General features: G+C 33.6%; 1 protein-coding gene across 6 annotated transcripts in view; it reads right to left on the reverse strand.

Annotated features, from left to right (window-relative positions):
* Ano5 (anoctamin 5) overlaps positions 1-27,664 on the reverse strand; it is an 86,612-nt gene that overhangs the window by 35,214 nt on the left and 23,734 nt on the right. For 5 of the 6 annotated variants that reach the window (XR_002485155.3, XM_078046340.1, XM_040284600.2 and 2 more), the window contains 7 exons: positions 22,073-22,141; positions 19,931-20,215; positions 15,814-15,927; positions 12,935-13,050; positions 4,406-4,540; positions 3,944-4,049; positions 3,778-3,838 (listed from right to left, as the gene is read on the reverse strand). Coding sequence is in view for 5 of the 6 variants with exons in the window: in XM_078046340.1 (XP_077902466.1) it covers positions 3,778-3,838; positions 3,944-4,049; positions 4,406-4,540; positions 12,935-13,050; positions 15,814-15,927; positions 19,931-20,215; positions 22,073-22,141 (886 nt within the window). In the remaining variant the exon portion in view is untranslated. The remainder of the gene's footprint in view (positions 1-3,777; positions 3,839-3,943; positions 4,050-4,405; positions 4,541-12,934; positions 13,051-15,813; positions 15,928-19,930; positions 20,216-22,072; positions 22,142-27,664) is intronic. The other variant, XM_078046342.1, reaches the window with a different exon arrangement.

Below are 27,664 nucleotides of genomic sequence, written 5' to 3' on the forward strand. Positions count from 1 at the left end.
CCATTTCACTACAGTCAGAATGGCAATTATCAAGAACACAAACAATAATAAATGCTGGTGAGGGTGTGGGGAAAAATGTAGACTCATACATTAAATGGAAGACCAGTGGAATAAAGGAAGGGGGACAGGGGAAGAAAGAGGGAAGGAAAGGGGAAGTACTAGAGACTGAAATGGAGCAAATTATATTCCAAGCTTGAATGGTTATGTCAAAATTAATACCACTATTATGTATAACTATAATGCACTAATAAAAACATTTAAAAGGTAATTCAGTCTTTGTCTGATTCTCCGAACTTGAAATGGACTTCTATGAAAGTAGTCTTTAGATTGTGTTCCAGTCTTTTAACTGTGGTTTTCTTCCATAATAGGTTATATTTTACACAAACTTTCACTCACACATTTTATCATTTAGTGATGAGTTTCAATTTTATGAGACAGGTATTTTAACTCTATTCATTTTTTCTCTTGCATATACTAGACACATGTAGGGATAAAAATGTTTCAAAAGTCCAATATAAGTAAGCAGTTTTTTTTTTTTTTCTTGTGGTGCTGGGGATTGAACCCAGGGCCTTGTGTATGCAAGACAAGCACTCTACCAACTGAGCTCTATTCCCATCCCATTAAGCAGGGTTTTACCATTTGTTTCTTTATTTAAATTACAAGGAAAGAAAACTACTATAAATTTCTGAAGTAGTATTTGGTTACCATGGCTCTGTAAAACAATAGATGATCTAAAAGTGTTAATGACCTAAATGTGTAATAATGGAGAACTGATCAGGTAAAATGTGATAAATTGAAAAAAAGCAATTCTACTTAGTCATAAATACACATGTCCATATGTACACATGTACCTGTACCCCGTCATGCACATTCATTGATACGAAAGGAGTCCCATGAGGGGCTGGGGATGTGGCTCAAGTGGAAGCATGCTTGCCTGGCATTCGTGCTACCCGGGTTCGATCCTCAGCACCACATACAAAGATGTTGTGTCCACCAAAAACTAAAAAAACTAAATATTAAAATTCTATCTCTCTTTCTCTCTTTAAAAAAAAAAAAGAAAAGAAAGGAGTCCCATGATTCATTGTTTGCTGAGTAAAAAAAGCATGCTGAAAACAATTTATATAATATTATGTTGCTTATGTGAAATTACATGAATATAAGTCCCATATACTCAGAGTAAAAGATGCTGGAAAATTATGGAGAAAATAATTATCATATTTTGAGAGATTCTAACATTTCCTATTGCTATACTCTGCTTGAATTTCACATGAAGGTTGTGTGTTTTCATTATTAACAAACAAAAACATTGAAGGAAAACACTCCCTACCCTCAACCACAAAGCCTTCTTTATATTGAGTGTCAACTAACTTTGGAAACATCGCACCTAATGCTTCATTTTTTCAATTTCATATTGGAAATTGATGTGATATAGAGTTGTTCCTATCATCAGAATAAAAATTTATTTCCATAAGAATAACTCATGAAAAGGGCACTATAATGTATATCAAAACATGGGGATTCTGGGGGGAAATAGACTTCTTTTCTTTCTAATTAGTAGCAAAATCTAACAAATACAACTATGTGCATTTCACAGTTGGGCAAGGATTACTTTATCCGAGGCCAAAAAAAAAAAAAAAAAGAGGCATTTGTGTAAACCAGAAGGATTTATGGGTTTCTAACATTTCTTCTTGGCTGCTGTCTTCTGAAGAAATAAGTTCTAGTTTCAAAGAGAACAGAGGATCAAGAAATTACACTAACAATTTACCACAATACCAGGTTTGTTAAGTTGGCATATGGACATCTTTATAAGGACACCAAATCTTGATGCTATCATTACATGCAATAAAAAGTAAATGGTATGCATCTGCAAACCCGAACAAACTGGAAACTCCATAAGGGCAGGAATTGTGCTTTAATTATCATTGAAAAATCTTACTTTTTGTTATCCCAAGTCAGACACTGAGATGAAGACTTGATCCCAGATAATTGATGCCAAGAGACACATGTGACAGTTGAGGAAAGTTGAGATAGGGAAGAAGAAAAGGTAAAAATGGGTTCATAAATATGTTGCCATTTGTGGGCAACTGGAGCTCAGTTCTGTTGGGGGGTCCTCATCCTCTTATTAATTATATATATAAAACACCTCAGAATTACCTCTTGAGGTGTGGGAAGCTGAAGTTTTTACCCACTAATTTCCATCCCACATTGGATAAGGAATTCCCTTGGACATGAAAACCCTGGTAGCTGCAGGTATTCTTCTCAGGGGATAATGAAGCTTTGATAGCCATGGACAGGGGTCTCAGCAGAGAAGTGAGGGACTTGGGTGTTTGTTATATACTTCTTGAATTTCCTATAAAGGTCATGTGTTTTCATTACTAACAAACCAAAACACTGAAAGAAAACACTCCCTTCTCTCAACCACAAAGCCTTCTTTATTTTGATTCTCAATTAAATGACTAAAGTGTTGATCCTTTAACATAAATGGTCTGTTTATCACATCTGCTCTTCCAACACATCATATCATTCAGCTTAAACTTAACTCTTCACTACAACAAATATTTCTGAAGGAAAAAGTAATGGCGACATCTCTGAAATGCTCACTTTCCAGTGTTTCTTCCTACTGATGGAGTACCCTCTCTCTCCAAGGAGACATCTGAAAACTCTAACAAAGTATTTGTTGTAATCTGTCATTCACTTTATTTTACATTTACAAACAGTCTTTATAAGAATAATAAGAAAAAAGTTTTTCCAAAAAGTGTACAAGTACTTTCCAGAGTTTGCATATATTGTATTCTACCAGTTTATTTGTATGATTGTTGGAATATATAACACATTTTCTAACAAAATAATGTTTAAAAATAGTTAATTTTGTTTTTTTCTTTATTTGGATTAACTCTCCAAACTTAGTACAGTTTAATTGCATTATTTATTTTGGTGCCCAAAATATACTTTGAGCCACAAATTTGTATCAGGCACCAATTTAAGTGTTAGGGTTATAACCATTACTGTTGAATGCCCCCTCTAGTGTAAGCTTGGCCCACCTCTGAGTCTTCTGCAGTCACCTTGCACATTAAGTACCCATGTGGATGATTTTAAACAAATGGAACTGCAGGCCGAAATTAGAACAAGACACAAAGAATTCAGACTCAAACATTGTTAGGTAGCTTTCCACAGTTTTCAATCCTTGCTCCAGTTTGTATCCATGAATCCCTAACTTCCAGCTACCATATATTTATGCTAAGCCACTCCCAAATTAAGGGCTTATTGAAACTATCTTTACTACGGCACGGGGAGATAGTGGGAGCCTAATATATCTGATGTCTCAAAAATTTACCTGTTTCTTTTTTTTTTTTATACCAGAGATTGAACCAGGGGTACTTAACCTCTAAAGCACATACCCAGCTCTTTTTATATTTTATTTTGAGACAGGGTCTCGTTGAGTTGCTTAGCGCCTCACTAAGTTGCTGAGAGGCTGGCTTTGAACTCACAATCTTCCTTCCTCAGCCTCCAGAGCCACTGGGATTACAGATGTGTGCCACCACACCGGGCTTAAAAATTATACCATTTCTTAGAGAAACAAACAGATATTTAATAGAGACCTTTATTTCTCAAGGATCAAGGGGTAACGAGTTTACCTGTGTATTTACTTTAGAGAAGAAACAGTGGTCTGAAACCACCTTTGGTATCTAAGATATGTCATCTGAATATCTTATATGGATGAGCTATATAACATCATACGAAGAAAACTGTTTTGTTTTTATGGGACTATGTACTCACCCCAAATTCCCATGAATATTGCAAAGAATACTGTAGATTCATTATCAAATAAATGGGACAACTGTAAAAATAACAATAACAACATCACAAAGACCAGTTAGTATCAACTGCAATATAAAAGGAGGGAAATTCCAAGTTTTTTGAACATACCACAAAGTCTACATACCTTTGAAATCAAGCAGGTACTATTTAGTCTCCAATAATCACATACTTGATCACAGAGTGGGCACATGATCAATTGACCTCCAATTTCAGGGTCACAGATGTCAATACTACCCGGAGAACAGTAAAGTTATTTTGAAGGCAATGTTTTACAGTGAAAGTCTAAGCTACTATTATTAGAACAATTGTTTATATAGATTCTCACATAGAAGAGAAGGAGCAATGAAGTAGCATTTTCTGTAATGGGTCAAGTTATATTTTGAGGAGAAAAAATTTTAAAGCACATCATTAAAAACATTTTCAAGAAAGTATCTGGTGAAGGGCAGCTGCTGTGTTTGGGTCCTCTTTGGAAATATCAGTTAACTGAAAGCATAGGGAAATATTTTGGACAAATGCCAGGGAAATATCAATATTTGTTTCAGTTAACATAAGAAATATTTTCTCTGAGGAGCTCAGCTTTACTTACCTGGTTTGGTTAGAATCCATTAATAATATCCCATAAATAAGACAAGCTAAGCCAACTACAGCTGCAATTAGAAGCATTTCAGTGTAAAATCCCAAGAAAACAAAATAGATACCAATTTTTTCTCCAAAATAGTCCCTGTGAAAAAGATTAAAAAGAAAAATCAGAAATTAGAAGAATGGTGTAGTCTGGGGAGCTTCTGTTTTGTATTCAGACAGACATGCATTCTAATTTTGGCCCTGCTGCTTTCTAAATGTGTAATTTTGGTAAAATTTCTTAACTCTCTAAACTTCCTTTCACATAATAAAAAACAGGAAAATCCCTATCCCATCTATGTGAATACATGTAGGGATTAAAAGAAGTAGCACATAGGAGGAGGTGCTTGAATATAATATAAATTTAAATTTTATATAATAAGATAATTTGAAGAACTTCTAAAGTTTAGAGAAATTAAGCATTTTTTAAATAAACTACAAAGTACCCTGAAATGAAACCTCTAGCAATTAACCTGACACTTTAAAATCATGCTCATAATCTGCATGGATTTTTGCTTTACCCAATTTCTGACACTGACAGTGGTACTTGGAACATACTGTAGGTATATATGATCATCTTCCTCCTAGTTTGGATCTCTAATGGAGGAACATAGGTAACTGATCAAGGAATCTAAAAGGACTATTTAATAAAAATTCCACCAAGTATAGTAGTTCATCTCTTCCTTTATAAAGGTTTAATATTGAGCATAAATATTCAGGTCTCAAAATCAAGTTTGTTTTCTTTTTTAACTGAGTCCTTCTTTAGGAATCTAACGGCATAGTTTTCTCTGATTCAGAAAACCAGGTTTCATTGTTGCTTCTTACCTGGTTATTCTCCTCCTTATTCATACAGAGACTAGCTCACCAAATTTGTATGCTTTTCAACAGCTTCCTAGACAGTTAGATGTGATTAGTTTTGAGTTCAAGAGCATGTTTATGAAAGCATTTAAATTGCAGTTTTCATACATGCATCCAGGTCTGTAAAGGTTTAATAAACATCATTTCCCAATGAGAATTTCAAATGTATTTCTCATATTAAATATTAGTTTTATTGAACCTCTCATTTTTCAAAACTCTTTTCTAAACAGGCTTCTTTCTGTTTGTATAATCTTCATTCTTTTCAGTAATGATAAACATTTTGTATTTTTTTCTCATGGTTTATATATTTTAAACTTTTATTGGATATTTTTATTATACATGACAATAGGATTCATTTTTATATCTTCATAAAAGCATGGAATATAATTGGTTCTAATTTAGTTCCCTGTACATCCCCACCCCTTTTCCTTCCACCTGTTCCCTTCCCTCTAATCTACTATTTTTTCTGCTGTTTATCTATAGTTTTTTTTAAATTAATATCTTGTGGATGTACATGATGGTTTATTCACATATGTACATAGGGAAGTTAGGTCAGATATATTCTACTGTCTTTTCCTATCCCATATGTCCTCCCTTCCCTTCATTCCCCTTTGTCTAATACTCTGGTCTTTCTTCTAGTTCTTTTATGCCCATCTGCCCCATATTTGGGATTAGCTTCCACATATCAGAGAAAACATTCTTTGACTTTTTGGGACTGGCTTATTTCAGTCAGCATGGCAGATTCCAGTTTTATTTATTTACTGGTAAATGCTATTAAGTCATTCTTCTTTATGGCCAAGTAATATTCCATTGTGTATACATTTTAAATTTTTATTTTCCTTATTATTTTACAAATCACCATGACATGAAATTTAACTAATCTACCATTCATAACTTCCTTACAGTTACTCTCAACTAGGGTGAATGGACTTGCTTTCTCCCAGTATTTTACTGAAACATATAATAATTACTATAATACTATATAACAATAAAATCAGGAAAAAAGTATATACTGTTTTATTTTGTGGAAGATCATTTTCACCATGTTTATTTTCCTTTGATGTTTTGACATTATAGAAGCAAAAATTTTAGGAGGTATAAGGTAATATTACTCTTACAGACTTATAATTCCTCAGAAATTCAAAAGAAAACTAGATATTTCAACAACCTTATTTAAAAAAATATTTTTATTAGTTATTAATGGACCTTTATTTATTTATTTATTTATATGTGGTTTATATATTTGCCTCACAAATGCTAGGCGATCACTCTACCAGTGAGCCACAACCATAGCCCTCAACAACCTTATTTTTAAAGGACAAACTGCTTTTATCTACCTTTCAGATTTCATGAGTATTTTAAGGAGGGAAATAGTCAAGCACTTATTAGATAAAGTTATAAGAATTTATTGTATCTGGAAGTGTAGCAATTATTTTACTAAACTTTGAACTTAAGTTTAACAATAATTGATTAACACTTAAACTACTTTACAAGACATACCTACATTTGTATTACAGTAAAAATACATAGATTATCGAAATAAAATTTAAGATGCTGCTTAACCTATCTTATTATTCACAACAGAAATAAATATAACATTATGAAACACTCTACAAAGTCTCAAATATACTGAGACTCCTTTCTTTTGAGCATTTCCTAGGAAAAATGTGCCATATATTATATGTATATTATTTCTCAACCTACTCATTTTATTTACTAAATGTTCACATTGTTTCTGACCTTCTAATATCTAACAGCATCTGACAGAAGAGATTTAGCAATAATGGCTGTGCAATGATTATATGAAGTAATTAGTCTAATTTGGGGGAATGTACTGGGGATTGAACTCAGGGGCAGCGGCCACTGAGCCACATCCCCATTCCTATATTTCATTTAGAGATAGGGTCTCGCTTTGTTGCTTAGTGCCTTGCTTTTGCTGAGGCTGGCTTTGAACTCAAGATACTTCTGTCTCATCCTCCCAAACTGCTGGGATTACAGGCATGCCACCATGGTGCCTGGTAGGATTAGTCTAATTTTGTAAATCCAAGGTGAAAAAATTAGTCTGAGGTAGTACAAAGAATTAGATAGAATCTGAGATAGATAGGATGTCAGGGAGAGACAAAAGGAGACCCTTGGTAGAAGGACCAAGATATGTGAGTATGATCAGCCACACCTGCCTCATTAGTTAGATGAATAAAACCTCCAGTGTATGCTTGTACCAGATTATTAATAATGAGAACAAATCAGTTTCAATGCCAGCAGATACAAAGACCTACACAGAGTACCCATAAATGATTTATGACCAGACGGCTTTAACCAGGAAGAAACATTCTTAACCTTAAATATCAAATGATTGACATGGGATTTTTCACAAAAGCTTGTTAGGAAACCTGTACTTTTCTTCCCCCAAAAATCCCATGTGAAAATCCTATGTATGTCATTTGTCTTCTCTAAAGAGGCAAGACGAGTCTGCACCCTGCCTTTGGGGTGTGCATATCTTTGCTTTAATCAATCTTTCTTGTGCCCTGCTTTCAATGTGTTCTATTTTTTTTTAGTGGTATAAGTCAAGAACCCTCCCAGGCCAATTTGTGGACATACTGCCCCTTGGACCTTTGTCCAATGACAAACTGACTAAAATAGAGTCCCAAAGAAGGAATGAACAAATGCAAACATCCACTCTAAAAGAATTCATTTTCATAGCGAATTCACTGACAAATGAGAAACTTAGCTATTATATTATCTTGGAACTATAATAGTTCATTATAGTCATTGCTGTTTAATAGACAGTAGTATAACATTTTATTTCTAAACAGTGAGAAAAAATTTATAAAGTTGTTAAACTGGCAAGGAAAAAAGGCTGATAGAGCATATGAAATTGCAGTTTAATATGACAATGACAGAAATCTTGGTATTAAAATTTCCCCAATATATTATTTAATACAATAAAGTGATCATTGCCCTACTGACAGAAAAATCACTTATAAATATTCAGATGCAGGAATTGTAATTTGGTATGGAGATAACATAAACTATGTGAAATGTAGAAATTTATATTCCTATATTCTGAATCTCTTTCTAGACACCACAGTCATCCTGACTTCTCTATTATTTTCTACGTTCAGTCACCCACTAGATCCTAGGAATACTGCCATACATACACACAAAAAGTTTTCTAATCCATGGTCTCTCCTCTATTCTGTTTCCAGTGCCTTGTATAGGATCTTCAATATTTATTGCCACAATCAACAGCCTCCTTTCTTGCCTGCTTCAGTCTTTCTCCTCTTCTGGGTTTGCTCATTGCACCCCCAAACTATTATATTATCCCAAAGATAAATCTTAACAGGATTTTTTCTTTTTTCTTTTTTTCTTTTTTTTATTATTGGTTGTTCACAACATTATAAAGCTCTTGACATATCATATTTCATACATTAGATTGAAGTGGGTTATGAACTCTCAATTTTACCCTAAATGCAGATTGCAGAATCACGTCGGTTACACATCCACAATTTTACATAATGCCCTATTAGTAATTGTTATATTCTGCTACCAGAATATATGTTATGGTTTTAATCTTGAATTTTTTTTTCCTAAAAAAGATTGTTTGAAACTACTGTCCCCAATGCAGCAAGTTTCGGAGGTAGGGCTTTTAGGAAAAGATTGGACCATGTGAGATACAACCTCATTAGTGGATTAATCATTTAAATGGACCACTGAGTAGTAACTGTAGGCAAGTGGAAATGGCTGGAGGAAGTAGGACACTGGAGGGGCATGTTCTTCAAGATAATATGTCCTTGGTGTCTCTCTTCTCTCTCTCTCTCTCTCTCTCTCTCTCTCTCTCTCTCTCTCTCTCTCTCTCTGTATGTGTGTGTGTGTGCTTCCTGGCTGCCATGTTATGAGCAGCTTTCCTCCACAGCCCTTCTGCCATGATTTCTGCTCTATCCCAAACTCTAATCAATGAAACAGATTGGTATCACGAAGGTATCACGAAGTGATACCTCCGAATATAAAGCAAACTTTTCCTCTTCAAACTTGTTTTTGTCACAGCAATGAAAAGCTGACTAACACAGTATAATTCACATATGATAAATACACTTGGTTTAAATGCATAGTTCAAGAATTTCAAATTCAGGCTTTCATTTCATGTAATTACAATTCCAATCACATACACAGCGCTTCTATCAAATAAAAAGTTCCCTATGGCCCCTGAAGTTGACCCTTCCCTTACACGGAGTTCTGGAAAATGGCTATTCTAAAGTCAGTCCCTATTGCTGTGCCTTTTACATAATGATGTTTTTAAATGGAAACAGAGTATGTAGTTTTCAGTGGTTTTCCTTGTTAATGCAACATCAGAGAAATGAAGATGTTGCATAAATTGTTTCTGTTTATTTCTGAGGGAAAATATCCACTGTATGAATGTATGATAATTTGTTTATACACTCATCAGTACATGAAGAGTTGTTTCCAGGTTTTTATTATTAGAAGTTAGACTGTCATGAATATTCATATAATGATGCTTCTGTAGACATTTGCTTCATTTTTTCTGGTTATATGTAAGTGAAACTGCTGACTAACACAGAAACTATGCATTTATAAGAAATCTTCACACTGGTTTGTAAAGGTGCGGTACGATAATGTATTCCCACCAGCAGTGTTTGAGATTTCACATAGTGCTGCAGCCCTGCCAGTGCTTCTTTGAGTGTTTTTTTTTAAACTTTAGCTGATATAGGGGGTAAAAAGAGATATCTCAATAACATTTTAATTTTTATTGCCCCTATAAATGATAATATTGAGCTTTTATGTACTTATTAATCATCAGTAAACATGATTGTTTGGGGAAGTATCTGTTGCAATCTTTTGTCATTTAAAATTATTTTTGCCTTATTAGTGAATTATAAGAGTTCCTTAAGTACTATAGGTAAGAGTCTTCTATTATGTCTATTGTAAAAGTTTTCTTCTATTGTTCTGTAATTTGTCTTTTAATTTTTGTGACCATCTTTTAAGGAGACTATATTTTTAATTTTGATTAAATCAAACATATCGTTTTCTTATAGTGTTTTGGTGTCTTATGTGAGTTTATGCCTAACACAAATTCATATAGATTTTTCTTTATACTCTCTTGAAAACACTTTCAGGTTTTTTTTTTTTTTTGGCCAGGCATGGTGTCACATGCCTGTAATCCCAGAGGCTTGGGAGGCCGAGGCAGGAAGAATGCAAATTCAAAGCCAGTCTCAGCAATTTAGCAAGGTCCTAAAGCAACTCGGTGAGACCCTGTCTCACCCTTAGGTTCAATCCCCTGTACAAAAAAAAAAAAAAAAAAAAAAACCCACTTTGTAGTTTTTGCTTTTACACTTAGTTCTATGGTCCGCTTCAGTTCAAGTTAATTTAAATCTTCTTATGCTAAAGTATCAAGATTTATGTTTTGGATACACATATCCATTTGTATCAGCATCATCCCCATTGAATTTTCAGGTAACTTTGTTGATAATAAATTGATCATATGAACTCTCCTTTTGCTAAAGGTTTCATTTGGAAATGACTCAAATAACAAAGAAAAATTGAAAGTACATTTCATAGAATGCTCTGATTCTTTCATTGTAAGCATTTTGCTCCATATACATTTTCTCTCCCTCTTTTTATGGGTGTATATGATTGTCCACACATATATCTTTACCTGAACCACTTGAAAATAAGTTAAATACATTGTAGTCCTCTTACCTCTAATATTTCATTGTACATTCTTATTTTTATTGGTTGTTCAAAACATTACAAAGCTCTTGACATATCATATTTCATACACTAGATTCAAGTGGGTTATGAACTCCCATTTTTACACCAAATACAGATTGCAGAATCACATTGGTTACACATCCACATTTTTACATAATGCCATATTAGTAACTGTTAAGAATGAAGATCCTTTCCATAACCACTGTGAGAAAATTCAAAGGATAATGGCTCTTTCCTGCAGTTGCTACTTCTGTGATAATGCAGTATTTTTTCTGTTGCCTTTTCAGTTATCTACTAAACACCCTTACTCAGCTATTGGTACTGAGAATAAATTTTCTGCTAAATTTTTTATTCCATTGTTGAAAATGAAACACTCTGCTTGCTATATACGGGAAATGATTAACAGGATGAAAAGTTTTATAGTTACTGAATTTAAGATACACACTGTCATCCAAAGGAATATCTGAACTTCCTTCTAGTTACAAAAGGAAATTAGCAGGTGTTAACAGGATATTACAAATACACCAGCACTAATCGGAGACATAATGTGTCTACGAATTTAGGATTCTGAAAACCAACCCTGGGGAATACTTATTAAATGTCCACTTATGGTAGATAGTTGAATAATGTTAGGTGAATAAAAACATTTTGAAAAATGTAAAACATGGAAACCCTCATTCTCACAACTTTGTTCCTTAAAAAACATCCTACTAATATATTCTCCAATAGCAGATATTTCTGACAACGCTGAATGCAACAGTAAAAAAATACAGGACAATCTAATGTTTTTCATTAGAAAAACTCACAAATGCCCTATAAAATGCATAAAAAGTTCTTGCATACTGTTAAAAAGTATGAGACAGATCTTTGTATATCTACCAAAAAGGATATTAGTGATATATTATTTAGTGGAGAAAAAGAAATTCTCGCATCATAAAAATGATAAAAATGCCAAAAGATTATAACAGACACTTTAACAAAAATTGCTTATGGATAGCTAATCAGTACATCAAAAAAATACCACAGGTAAAAATATATTTATGTATATTCTCTTATGCAGACACATAAAAATAGAACTAAATAGATATCACAAAGCAAGAGAAGTTTATTCTGTGGAGTTTGCCAGAAATGGAATTTCCACTTAAAATTTTTACATTTTTATTACTTAAATTTTTCATAAATGTGCTATTCTGTCACTTAAAAAATTAAATGATGATTTTTCAAAACTTAAAATAGTCATCCAAGAATGAGTCTGATTAATGATTGACAGAGTCACTGGCTATGTGAAAGTATCACAATACAAGCATAAAATATATAAAAATACTGACTCTAGTGGCAGGGGCATCTGTAATCTGATTGCTCCTTTACTGATATCATAGCAGAGTCTCCCAATGGCCTGTGTACATGAAACATTGTTATCTTTCAACTTGAAAACCTGCAACCATATTGTTCTTGCTCAGTTAATAAAACGGTCTGAAGACAGTTCAGGTTATTGAGCAAATGACTTACAGATCTCTAAGATCAACATACACACAAAAATCTACCTGTTACCTTCCTCCTATCTTCTAGATTCTCCTACTATAGAAGAAAATCTATAGTAATATGTACTGAGAAGTAAGTACTCTTCCCAATGCTAGCAAATACATGTCTATTTAATTATTAAATAAATACAAAAGAAAGTACTTTTGTTATTTTTCTTCTACAGATGACCCTCTTAATAGCCAAGTGATTTGACCAACTTTATATAACTTTTAAGAGGCAGAACCTGATGATCTCATGGATTTTGGCAACAATTTCTGCTTCCAAATGAATTACTTGATGGTGAAAATTATGAGACAGAGAAGATATAAAATGTAATGGGTGAAAATGGTAGCAAAATGTAATAGCATAGTTTTCATTGTAAGATACTTACTTAATTAAATCTAAAGGCTGCTCCTTGTAAAAATAGGAAAAGCGTGCCCAATTCTGATAGAGTGTATACCTTTCATTGACAGTACTGGGAGGTTCTGCTGGCTTCCAATATTGGCCCTATAAATATTCAAAAAGAAGAAACAAAAGACAAAGTAAAAAGTAGACAAGGAAAAAGTAAATGAATGTTTTTTTTCCCCACACCCAGGAGGTTAAAGGACAAGACTAATACTCTCTTTTAGTTTTATATTTATGTTTTATATTCCACTGATGTGAATTTAATTACTAAAATCCATCAAAATTCATACTACTAGTGCTAATAGTGATTATTTACTAAGTTTTTACACAACTAACTAAAAATATGAGTTAAAATTTGAGACTTGGCCTCTGCTCAAACTGTTCCCTTCACCTAAAATGCCCTGCCTTCTCTATTCAAGTGCTCTTTACTCATCTCAGCTTAGAGATTCAATTGCTATGTAGCCAGCTCAGAATTAAGAGATAGGCCAATGTTTTTATTTTATAGCTAGAAGAATTAAACCCAAAGCAGAGTTAAGTGAATGATCTAAGTCATACTGCTATGCCAGGAAGAAATTCTTGTACAGTTCTCTTTGGTTATCACCAATAATCACTTGCCAACAAATGTAAATTATTGCAAATTTTAGCACTTAAGAGCCTCAGTATTATCTCATATATGACTTCCCTACCCATTGTTCGATACTAAATAGCTTTGCTAAGATCTCTTCCTGGCTAGCCAAATAAAATACTGTGTACAAATTTAGCTGTGTAATACATTCTGTTCTACTATTTATGTAGACAACTGAACTACTGAGGACCACATTGAATGCACACTATGTTTAAAATTTAGCACATGTGAAAATATATATGATAGAGTGTAAAATTCTGTATTGTACATATTCCAACTTCTTTCTTCTGTAGATTTCTACTGAATTTTGAGAAATAAAATTAAAAAGGAAAGAAAAGTAGCCTATATAGGAATCTTGTACAACTGATTCTGTAAAGCAGATAAGGGAAAATCCAGTATGTCAACTTGCATTCAGAAGTGAAGGTAAGAAAAGTACAATTGGCTGTTAAGTTATAGGTATCTCTAAAGACAACTCCATATCACTGAACTTCCAATGAGCATGACACTTGCTAAAAAGCTAGATGTATAGATTCAATTTGTTGGTGGGTGAGGATGTTAGTTTGGCCTCATGACGTGCCATAGAAAGAAGAGAATTAATGCCCTAAAAGTGAACAAACAAAAGTACTCAAAAAACAATAAGCCTTTTGTGAAGAAAGACTGACATAGAATGTGTTCAAGAATGTTCCTTAATCTACTTTAGATTTCTCTACTTTACCAAATGCCTATGGCATTTAGAATCCATAATCTCCAAGGAATGATTTTGCCCTAGGGGAAAAATATTTGTTTTTTGGTGTGGTGTTTTGGGTGGGGAGGTCATTACAGGAGGGAAAAGGATGGTTGAGATCTCTAAAACTTAAGTTAGGTGCAAATAAAATTGATATTCTTATTCAAGATGGTCATGCATTTTGGAAAATTCTATTTTATTCTTATAGGAAACATGAAAATTAAAAAATCATCAGTGTCAAACTAGAGTGGAGTGAATTCTCATAGTATTGATTAATATAGCATGACACAGAAGATTGAGGAAAGTTTTTTGCTTTGGGATTTTGGAAATTGTTGTAACAACACCACCTCCAGAAAATTGACAATGATTTATCTGCTACTTATTTCATTGAAAATATTTGTTTCTTCTATATTGTCAGAGAATATGTTTCTTGCAAAGAGACTATCATCAAAAAGTCTTTAAGTACGGCAGATTAGAACTGGAATAAAAGAAAAGATCCAAGGGATGATCCCAAATTAAATTAAATGCAATATTGTCAGCAGATAGTGAAATGAATACACTGACTATCTAAATCAGTAGATTTCCCTCAGAAACCCCAGAAACTAGGGCTTGGTTGCCAGGCTGTTTTCAAGTGGATTCAATGGGTACATCATGTAAAAAGTCACTTCCTTATGGAATCTATAAGTCTCAGTATTTTTTGATTTGCCAGTCCCAGAGAAGAATTCTTAATCTTAATTATTAGTCTGAATTGTTCTTATAGACTGAAACCTAGAACTTGTAGTGCAGTAGTGTACAACCTTTATTTCTAGGAACTGCCTAGTCTGTGAGCTTGGACTCCTGGTTGTGTTCCAATAATACCTAGGAGAATGTTTCCATGTAACAGAAACCTATTATGTATTTGATTAATGAATACATGAATGAATGTAATCTAAATCCATCATGACTTCAAAACTTTATGAGAAGCCAGGAATGGTAGCACACAAGTACAATCTCAACTACTTAGAAGTCCAAGGCCATAGGATTACTAGTTAGAGGCCAGCCTGGTGAACTTAGATCCTGTCTCAAAAATAAAATTTTTAAAAAAGGGTTGGGGTTGTGGTAGAGTACCTGAGCATATGAATGGCCCTGAGTTCCATCTCAAGTGTTATAAAAATAAAATAAAATAAAATAAAAGCTTTAAGAGAAAGACCTGATAAGTTCAGATAGAAATTTCCAAATATTATCTTCTAAAATGTTGACTAATCTGACTATTTTCAAAATGGGTTTTTAAAAATTCATATGAAAATGCAATTACTTTTAAAAAATGAACTTACATTGGAAACCTCAGCATCAAGAGGCATTGGGAAGGTGTTTCAGCATAGCTGGGGGAGTTCTCAAATTGAGGTCTTCGGGAATTTTCCCATCATGAATGAATTAGTCAAATTTTAAGAAAAAAGAAATCAAGTGGATGACTCTATCTCATAATAAAACAATTTGCAAATGTAAGAGTAAATTTCAAAGCCAAATCTGTACTTACATCATGGAGTGGGTAGGCAGATGAATAGGTATTAGAAGTTAGCAGTCTATCAATCCCAAACCTTTTCTTCCCATCTTCTACTCCAAAAGGACATCGTGAGAGAATATAATATACCTACAAGGTAAATACAAAAAGACTCTAGAACATTTCATAACTTTTATACTTTCTACATTTTTCAATCACTATTTATTTAACAATGTCCATTTTGTCTAAATGTAGACACACAGGCTGAGATTACAGAAAGAAGCCTTGCTTGGTTGTTTTGGGAGAAGATACAGGATGTGGGGTTATAAGGACTCTGCAGATATTTCAGCTCCTGGTTCTGAGAGTCCCCTACCCTTGCAGTGGGGTCATGGGTGGATTGATTATAATGTAGTTTGGTTCTATCATCTCAAGCTCCTCCAAGAGTCTTTTGTGCAGAATTCCTAAGATAGTCAGGATTCCAGATGGGAGTCTTTTTAAATATATATTTATTTTTTAGTTGTAGTTGGACACAATACCATTATTTTATTTATTTACTTATTTATTTATTTCTATGTGGTGTTGCCTTGCATGTGCTAAGTGAGCACTCTACCACTGAGCCACAACCCCAGACCCAGATGGAGTCTTAATATCACCAACATTTCACTTGAAAAAATACAAAGTAGAATCAATATATAGCCAAGATATTTGAATATTTCTTCACTTAATTACTATGATGATTTATGCGGGACCTTTACCTGTTATTATCTTGAGTTGAATTTATTGACTCAAGATTATCATATGTCCACAACTTTGCAATCATTTACATCTTTATATAATTTTTTTTCCTGTTTAGACCTTGGGCCTTGGTTTCCCTTGCTATTGTATTTCTATCAATTCATTCTAATCTGCTTTTTGTCTTCAGGAACTTTTCATAACTTCTACTTTAATGATTGTTTAATTGGTCCTTCAGCACTATTTTAAATGCATTTCCCACTCTTTTCTTTTACATTTCATCATTCAAGGACTTGCTGATTGCAATGTGGTGATTGTCCTTGAATCATCATTATCTAATGTGGTCCATTCATTTCAAGGGAAGTTTAATACTCCATCTTAATAAAGAAATCATAATTTATGCAAGGTAGTTTTAATTTTGATAAACAGTGTAATGAAACTATTTTATATACTTTGGATTATATTTCCTTAAGACATAGTCACCAAAATAAGAAGTTTGTCTTGAGTGAAAAAATTTGCTTTACCAGATATTAAGATAAATTACAAAGCAATGGTAATAAGTATAGTACTATCAAACAAGGAAAGCAGTATGGAGATTCCTTGGAAATCTGGGAATGGAACCACCATTTGACCTAGCTATCCCTCTCCTTGGTCTATACTCAAAAGACCTAAAAACAGCATACTACAGGGACACAGCCACATCAATGTTTATAGCAATACAATGCACAATAGCTAAACTGTGGAACCAACCTAGATGCCCTTCAATAGATGAATGGATAAAAAAGATGTGGCATATAAAGAAGTTTCTTTTTTTTTTCTTTTCATAAAAGCAATGCACTAGCATAGTCTGATGGTTCAATTTCCAGGTAAATTTAGGATAAAGCATTGGATAAATGGTGCTGTGGAATCAAACTGATGAGATGGTAGAGGTATCCCTGAGTATCAACTCAATCATATGAGGAAGAATGGCTTTTTCAGTGAGTTTGTTCCCAGAAAAAAAAAAAAAAAGTATAGGGGATTTCCTTAACTGTCCCTGCTTTCCAAGACTATAGAACTCCAGTAAATTCATTTTAAAAATAATAAAAAGATCAAAGGTACAGATTAGAGGCTAGAAGTAACCTATGAATTTGTGGTGTAAAAGAAATGTGAAAGTTGTCAGAATCAAAATGGAGTCACTTGTGTTAACCCTAACAACAAACTCGAAATAAAACTGGTAGGTTACATAGGAAGGATTCTTCTGCATGATTGCCTGATATTGTCACAAAAGGCTATCAGAATCATTTCTCATTAGAAATTTGCCCTTGTCTCAATTTCTTTGAATATAGTCATAGTTTAGAATGGAATACATATACCCAAATAAATATCTTATTCTTTGGAGAAGCTCTGATTATTTAAATGTAGGTTGACAGTGGATATTTGAGTCATGACAAAGTAGCACTGTAAAACAGTATGAAAAGTTCAGTGTTTTCAATAATTGTTACAAGTTAGCTGACCATATACAACGGAGGAAAATCAATTACTATTTTCTGCCATGCACAAAAATTAATCCTAGGTAAAGAGTGATTCTCAGTGGGATAAGTGAAATAATACAGGCATGCCTCTGAGATATTGTACAACACAGATCAGACCACTGCAGTAAAACTACACAATTTTTTTTTAGTTTCCCAGTGCATATAAAAGTATCTTTATAGTGCACTATAGTCTATCAGTTGCACAATATCAGTATCTCCAAAAATAGCAATTGCTATACCTTAATGAAAAATATTTAATTGCTAAAATATGTGAATAATAATATTGCATTCAGTTGAGTCGTAATCTTTCCTGGTGGAGGCAAGGGCATGTTTTTAATAAGAAAAATGAAGAGGAATACTTAAGATATTTTGAAAAAACAATCCCTGGCCACTATGATTAATATCAAAAGTGGCTTCTGTCTGAAGTTGAACACACAGTTGTGGGCAAGCATATTTCCTTATAGATGTATATTTTTAATAAAGTTGTGGTGACCTCTCTTCAAGTGTGTGATTTGGGGACTTTTTTTACATTAATCTTCCGAATGACTTATGTAATAGAGCAAGAATAGTAGTTGTCCCTTCTGAAGAAGGGGAATATAATTTAATGTTGAATTAGTCTATATTGTCACTGTTTATATGGAACAAGAAACATAAAAAAAGAGTAACATTTCTGTCTGATAAAGATCCCATTTCATTCCCGTGTGTTCACTGTTTTTTTTCCCCAAACTTTTAATGGGACAAGTATTATTAAATTACAGTTTGCAGAGTGCTTTGCATATTTCCTTCAATTGATTTTCACTATAACACTAGTATAATCATTATCATTGTTTCAAGAAGTTCTCTTTATTTAGTTATCTTATTTCAAAGTGACAGAGTTATGAGCTGATACCAGGGCATCTGATTCCGTGTCTCATGCTTTCATGTCCTTAGTGGTTGCCTCTTAAGTTTTTTTTGCTGATTTTTAATATTGGTATAAAAAGGAAGAAAACTTTCAGTTTGTGAATTCATGTTTTCATACCTAAAATCCTAGGAATTTAATACTCCCTTCAATGAACCTTTAACTAGGAATAAAATGGAACTAAGCTTCTCCTCTTGTCAGAAAAAAAAAAAAAAAAAGCACATCACCTCAAGGCATGGACCTTGAGATTTTTAGAAACCAGGTGATTGAATTAGTATGCAACAATGTGTAAGGGCAACACAAAACCTGAAATTTTCTTCTGAAGTCAAATAATAAGGATGATATCTAAAATTTGTTGAACATTTGACATGTGACATGTACTGTTCAAAACTTTTCGTATCTTAGCTCCTTTAATTCTTAGAGTAATCTGTGAAGCGGATACTGTCCTAATTTAAACACAAAGAAACTGTGGCACAGAATCTTTAGTTCTTTAGGAGACAGGTTTTTAATGGGAAGCTTAAAAGATCTTAGTAGTACAAATGGAGAGGAAATATTGATTCAAAAGGCTGAAATTTAAATTGAGGGAGAAAATTCTGAGATTTCTCAAATTCTATCTCTATATAAATAAACTGAAACATTAAAATTTTACATGAAATGATCAATATTCCTCATACTATTCACTGATTTTATAAAACCAGACTTGAATATTATAAGAGCAATCTACAAAGATCATATAAAATCAAAGTCCTCTGGCTCTCAGTTAAGGGATTTGTTAGGATGGCATGATTCTGTTTTTATTACTATATCCACAGTGTCAATGACTCATTTTTTAAATGAAAAATTGAGAGGCGTGGAGGATATCAGGTTTAAGTGAACCAAACAGATTTTCCAACCTGCCCAATACTGCCAAATGCTTATACCCTACCCATAGTATTGTACATGCACAAATATAAAAGCACACATAGTCATACATGCCATAGTTGGAGAGATGTGCAAGATCTTCTCTACCTACAATTCTGTTTCTTGATGAGGATGGAAAGAAGGTTGCTTCATCTTCAATGAGGAAGAGCTCCTGCCGATGTCTGCTGAATTGGGCAGTGAAATATTCAGGGCGAGGAAACTTCACTTCCTGTGGGAGCCTCACAGGCCCAAGCATATAACGCAAAGGGCTGTTCTCAGTTCGGGGAATATCACTCTCCTTAACAGGCATTTTGATTCCCAAAACTTCTGCATAAGTAACTAGTACCTCCCAAGGTGCATGAATCTTGACAAAATAAGTTCTTCCATCTTCTGAGTCCTGGATAAAATAAAGGCAAAATCAGTAAGCTTACTGATCATTTGTTATTGAGCTGATTAAAGAAACAAAACTTAAAAAAAAATCAAAGATGTCAAAGCATTTTAATTTGTTGAAAAACTATAGCAAAATTTTTAGAAAATTAATCTGAAAACAGATATAAAATACTTTGTATGAGACAGAGACACAGAGAAAATGTTTTTTAAAATATATTACATGGCCCATCAACATGCAGCCCTAAATACACAGCCACACATGGTTATGAACAATTTCTTTTCTTTTTTTTTAAGAGAGAGAGAGAGAGAGAGAGAGAGAGAGAGAGAGAGAGAGAGAAAGAGAGAATTTTTAATATTTATTTTTATTTTTCGTTGTCACAACATCTTTGTTTGTATGTGGTGCTGAGGATCGAACCCAGGCTGCACGCATGCCAGGCGAGCGCACTACCGCTTGAGCCACATCCCCAGCCCCGTTATGAACAATTTCTGAAAAAAACTTTTTTTCCTTGGTCCTGGGCATTGAACCCAGTGGACGCTTTACCACTGAATCAAATCACCAGCCTTTTTTAAAAAAATATTTATTTTTTAGGTGTAGTTGGACACAATACCTTTATTTTATTTATTCATTTTTTTATGTGGTGCCGAAGTTCGAACCCAGGGCCTCGCACAAGCTAGGAGAGCACTCTACTGCTGAGCCACAACCGCAGCCCCTCACCAGGCTTTTGTTGCTGTTTTTTTTCTTTTTTATTTAGGACAGAATCTCATTAGTTGCTTAAGGCCTAGCTAAATTGCTGAGGCTGGCTTTGAACTTGTGATTCTCCTGCTCAGCCTACTCCGTCACTGGGATTACAGGAATGTACCACAGTATCCAGCTGAAATAGCTAGCTATAAACTCAGAATTCTGCTTAGTTTATATAAGGGATATATCCAAACTATAAGATGGTCTCACTCTTCTTATCCAGCTTTTGTATAAAGCCTACATGAAGATGAAGAGCTTTACATAATAAAGGTCCATCATATAGCAGAATAAATTACAGATTGTGTGCTGTAATACACATTTTTAGCTAGTAAAAGTAGGAGAGAAATAAGAACTAAAGAATATTAAATTTAAAAAGCATTAGAAATATATAGACAGGGTGGGATCCTAAATGTGTCTTCAAAAACAATTTTAAAAGTGATTCTAGAAAAATGGTGAAAGACGGATAAAATATTAAAACCTTGGTATATTCATGAACAGTGCATCTTGACTTATGCTGTAATATATCCAGTTTAACTACTTAGTGTACCAGATTATAGACAGTCTTCAAAATAAGGATGAACCTAAGACCATGTCTTCACTTCTTTTGTATCCTGGAAAGATATATTATGTATGTTCATTTTTAAAGTGTTTTACTGGTCTCCCAACATTCTAGAAAGCATTCAAAAAAATATATTTTTTTAAATTGAGAAAGTAACTCTTATTCCTAATCTAGGAAACATATGATTTTGTAAACCAGATGATTACCCATTCTCTGAATTCAACAAAAATAATAGCAGAGCTAATACAACTACTAGGTGAAAGATCCTAAAACATTATTTTAAACATTAAATCACATGACTATATGCTGAGTTCTGTATTTCTAATATAAATTAGAAGTTCAAACGATTAACATTGTTATGACAGTACTTCTAATCCAATCTTTTTACTTTATTTGAACAACCTTCTTTACATTACTGACCTTTAAGACCATAGACACTACCATGCCCAGTGCAGATAGTTGATACATAGTGATCTAAACACAAAATATACCCAATTGAAGGCTGGACCAGGAGAAAACAAGACTTAAAACATAAAATTCTCATATAAATTATCAATTACATTTACCCTTTTGTCTTCAATTTCCAACTCAAGACCTGTTTTTCTGAGATTTTGTTCAAACTCTTTTCTTCTTTCCTACAGCAAAACAAATAAATGAATGTTTTAGTATTATTTGCTCAGTGCTATGCATACTCAAAATTCAAAGGCTGTGCTCCAGACAATTCTGGCTCTCTCAGCCTTGTCTATAAATGTACTCTATGTAATACCCTCATCTTAATGTCATGTGTTGCTTTTTACCTATGCATAAACATAAAACATAAAATACAATACATGGAGGAATAATCTCTAAAAAATATGCAGGATCTCTATTTGAAGAGGCATATAAAACTCCTGAAAAACACAAAAGTTTAAAAAGCCTCACAAACAGAGAGACATACTCCTAGTTAGAAAGACTCAACATTACAAAAATCAGTATTCTTGAAATAAATTATAAATTTAATAAATTTATAAGACAAATATCATCATGACTTTTTAATCTTAAAGAATAGAATAGTTTCTTAGAAAAAAAGTGCAGCCAAATTTCAATATAGGTCATTATTGTAAATAATAATTACTGTGTGGTTTAAAACCATGTATTGATGCTCCAAATTTTTTTGGCCTTAATTAAGATTTAAGTGAGAAGAATTTCAAAGTGAAAAAAAATTGTTAAAAGCCTTACTAGGATATTCAAGGACATTCATTGTCAAATAGGCATGTCTACCTTAAAGTTTCTGTAAACTTTTCAAAGAATAACAAATAGCTTTAATATGTTGTTCTTCTCCACTTCCTGGGTGGTTGGACTAGGCCTATGATAACACTGCAAATTCTCCTTCTTAGCTACGTTTTCATCATTGCTCTTTGGCAAAATAAGGCATACACAAACTTGCAGAAAACCAAAGATTGGATGGGGGACTCAACTATTGCTTTCAGTATTGATAAAGTGAATAACTCTTCTTCTAACTGCAGAAACACTTTGTAAATCACATGGTTATCCATTCTCTGAGTTCAATAAAGCTGATAATAGAGTGCATTAAATTGTTATCTGACAAATCATAAAACATTGTTCTAAACATCAAATCACTTTTGCAGAAGTTCAAAAAAGATTGACACTGTTATACTAATACTTTTAATACAATCTATTTACTTATCTAACCAACCTTCCTTTATTGTAAAATATATAAAAATGAAGAATATAATCCAAGCTGAACCACCTCATTCTAAGATTAATTTTTATTCATGCATGAATATAAAAAACTAATTAATCAATGTATATATAATATGCTTACTTTTTAAATAATTACTTGTTAAATTTTGAAATATACTCATGGTTTTCAATTAAGCACTAATATGATTATAAAATAATTCAATACAAAAAGTTTAAGACTCAGAATATTATAAAGACAATAAAAACATTTCAATCAATATAAATATGGTTTTTGTAGCAAAATAATGATTAACTGAATAATAAAAATACTCTCAAGAATAAAACATGCTAATACCACCCTGCTGATCCATGCAGGAGCTGAGGCCAAAATTAGGCCCAGGACTGCCCTGCAGACAGCAGACCGATGCAGAAACCTACACCTAGCCCGTCTACATCTTGGGACACTGGAGCCATCACCACAGCCCACCCCACACAGTAGCCTCCACCTTGGGACAATAGATAAGGCCTAAAGGCAGCTGCACCTCTGAACAAGCAAGACACCTTTTCAGCCCCATCTCTAAAAGTGGTTGCAGCCATCTTGGGACACAGCCACTACTATCTTGAGTTACCTCTACTATTGCCACCATCATCTTTAGTTCTAGTAGCATTTATCATGGGACATCAGCCAGAGACTAGAAGCCCAATACCAAGGTGAAGTACAGGTAATCTGCAGGGAAACTACAAGATCATAGGGTAGAAACTGTAATACATCAGATCTGCACTGCAAGTAGGAAGACACAAAGAAAACATGAAAAACAAGAGAGAAAAGTGCCCCAAACAAACAAAGATACTACAATAATAGAATTCATGGACAGAGCAATTGATGAAGTGTTAGAGAAGGAGTTCAGAATGTACATAATTAAGATGACGTATGAATTAAACAATTACCTAAGTGAGCAAATACAGGCAAGAATCCATCATTCCAACAAATAGATAAGGAACAAATACAGGTAGCAAAAGAGACAGAAATTCTGAAAACAAACAAATAAAAAAATAATCAGAAGTCCTTGAAATGAAGGATACAATAAATCAAATAAAAAACTCAATAGAAAGCATCACCAACAGACTAGATTACTTGGAAAACAGAACATCAGAAAATGAAGACAAAATATACAATCCAGAAAATAAAGTTAATCACACAGTGAAGATGATAAGGAACCATGAACAGAACACCCAAGAATTATAGAACACCATAAAAAAATGAGATATATTGGGATACAGGAAGGCACAGAGATTCAAACCAAAGGACTGCACAATCTATTCAATGAAATAATATCAGAAAAATTCCCAAATATGAAGAATGAATAGGAAAATCAAATACAAGTGGCTTAAAGGACAGCAAATGTACAAAATTACAACAGATCCACACCAAGCACATTACAATGAAAATGCCTAGCATACAGAATAAAAATAGAATTTTAAAGGCTGTAAGAGAGAGGAATCAGATCAAATATAGGGGGAGACCAATTCATATCAGCAGATTTTTCTACCCAGACCCTCAAAGCCAGGAAATCATGGAACAACATATACCAAACTCTGAAAGAAAATGGATGCCAACCAAGAATCTTATATCCAGCACATTTAAGCTTCAGATTTGATGATGAAATAAAACATTTCATAATAAACAAAAGATAAAAGAATTTACAACTAGAAATCCTGCACAACAGAGTATTCTCAGCAAAATATTTGAGGAGGAAATAAAGACAACGATGAGGAAATACACTAAAGGAAAGGCTAATCAAAGGAGAAACCAAGTCAAGTTAAAAACCAAAAATAAACCAAAATGACCAGGAATACAAATCATATTTGAATAATAACCCTGAATGTGAATGGCCTAAATTAATCAATTAAAAGACATAGATTGACAGATTGGATTTTTAAAAAATGACACAACAATATGCTGCCATCAAAAGACTCATCTCACATTCCATGGACAGCTGGCAATGGAACCACAATTTGACCCAGCTATTCCCCTTCTCAGACTATACCTAAAAGACCTAAAAAGAGCATACTACAGGGACACAGCTACATCAATGTTTATAGCAGCATAATTCACAATAGCTAGATGTGGAACCAACCCAGATGCCCTTGAACAGATGAATGTATAAAAAAAAATGTGGCATTTACACACAATGGAATATCATTCAGCACTAAAAAATAACAAAATTATGGCATTTGCAGGTAAATAGATGGCACTAAGCAGATTATGCTAAGCGAAGTTAGCCAATCACTAAAAAACAAATGCCGAATGTCTTCTCTGATATAAGGGAGGTGACTCAAAACAGAGTAGGAAGGAAGAGCATGAGAAGAAGATTACCACAAAACAAGGAAAAGAGGTGGGAGGGAAAGGGAGGAAGAAGGGGAATTGCATGGAAGATGGAAGGAGACCCTCATGGGTTCACAAAATACATATACGATGGTGTGAGGGGTAAGGGAAGGAAAAAAAAGAGAGAGAGATAAGTGTCACAGTACAATGGGTAGAGAATAGAAAGTTAATGGGTGCCAACCAAGAATATTGTATCCAGCAAAATTAAGCTTCAGGTTTGACAACGAAATAAAAACCTTCGACAATAAACAAAAGTTAAAAGAATTCGTAGCCAGAAAACCAGCACTGCAAAACATTTTGGGCAAAACACTACACGAAGAGGAAATGAAAAACAACAACGAAAATCAACAGTGGGAAGTAGCTCAGTAAAGGGAAAAACTAATCAAAGAGGAAAAACAAATCAAGTTAAATAACAAAAATAAACAAACATGATTGGAAGTACAAACCATATATCAATAGTAATCCTAAATGTTAATGGCTTAAACTCACCAATTAAGCGACATAGGCTAGTAACCTAGATTAAAAAAACAGACCCAACAATATGCTGCCTACAGGAGACTCATCTGATAGGAAAAGACATACACAGGCTTGCATCAAGAAAGTTTTTCTCCTGGTTTTGCTTGTTTTCTCAAAGTAGAAAAATTAACTGCTTATTTTTTAAGGAAATAATTCAGTAAAAAACAACACAAAATATGATTTTGTAGAGAAAGGAAAGAATTGCAGGAACAATATTCTTAAGTAGATATAAAGAAAAGAGTTCATATAATAGACATGAAAGTGCTATCCTGCCTTCAGCATTGGAAAGGTCATCCTTGGAGTGTGGGGACTTGGTTTTCTGGAGGTTTCTCCTCAATACCAGAACTGATAAGAGTGGCTCAATATGCTGAAACCATTTGTATACACAGAGTAGTTTATGCTAAACACCTAATTTTATTCTGGGAGTAAGGGATTTGGACATGCCCTAGGCAGAATGTGAGGATGTTACCATCCCACTATTAAAGCCTAAGTGCATTGAGTCTCTAATGATTTTGCCTAGTACATAAATGCTTTATATTTGTGGTCATATATTGTTTCTGGAGAAGGTAATTATGCCCCAGGGACTCTTGTAAGCTTATTCCTGCTTTCTCCTGGACTTTATTCTATGAGCCTTTTCTCCTTGCTGTTTTTGCTTTACATTATTTCACTGTAATGAAACAGCCATGAACATGACTGTATGCTAAGTCCTGTGAGTCTTTCTAATGATCAAAAAACCTGGGGGGTATGGTGGGAGTTCAGTGTTAAGAGCATGTGCTTAGCACATGTGAAGCACTGGGTTCGATCCTCACAGCACATAAAAATAAATAAATAAAATGAAGGTATTGTGTCCATCGACAACTAAAAAAAATTAAAAATTAAAAAAAAAACTAAGGGTGGTCATGGTGACTTCTGAAGAGTCAGTAAGAAGAAATAAGCTACAGGGCACATGTGGAGATGCTGGCCTTAGACAGAAGGATGAGTAGTTATTCTACAGTAACAGGAAGGCAGGCAGACTATACAGTTGAAAATGCTAGTGGCTAGAGAGATATGATGATAGAAACTTATAGAATTTCTCTTCTTGCAGCAGTTTTCTCAGTAAAGTATAAAAGTGTGGTCTGCTTAGTTTGAAATGTGGAAGTAGAGGTGTAAGAAAAAATAATAAGTCTCAAGCAGGAGAGTGGAGGACAATAGAATAAGGAAGTCAGATATTATTGCCATATAGCACTAAGGACTTACTTATGGTCCATGGGTACCTTATAAGATGAAGTCTAAGAAGCACGGTTTTCTTTCTGCATGGGTGGGGGCATTTAGAAAGTAAAAAGTTGCTTTTAATTAAGGTTGTTTTCTCAAGTATACTTGAAAGAGGGGCAAGGAACTTAATGTCATATATAAGAGTGGTTACAATTGTTGACCATCAGAATTAAGCTAGAAAAACATCAGAAAGAGGGGGATAAATAGCAATAAAAAAGGTGGTAAGATAATTATATTTCATCTAGTCCTGGGATTGAAAGAGAAGGGTATAGGTTAGAAGATTTGAGGAGCTGGTTAAAACATTTGACCTGTGAAATGAAAT

This window comes from Ictidomys tridecemlineatus, chromosome 4 (assembly GCF_052094955.1).
Source record: "Ictidomys tridecemlineatus isolate mIctTri1 chromosome 4, mIctTri1.hap1, whole genome shotgun sequence".
Lineage (NCBI taxonomy): Eukaryota > Metazoa > Chordata > Mammalia > Rodentia > Sciuridae > Ictidomys > Ictidomys tridecemlineatus.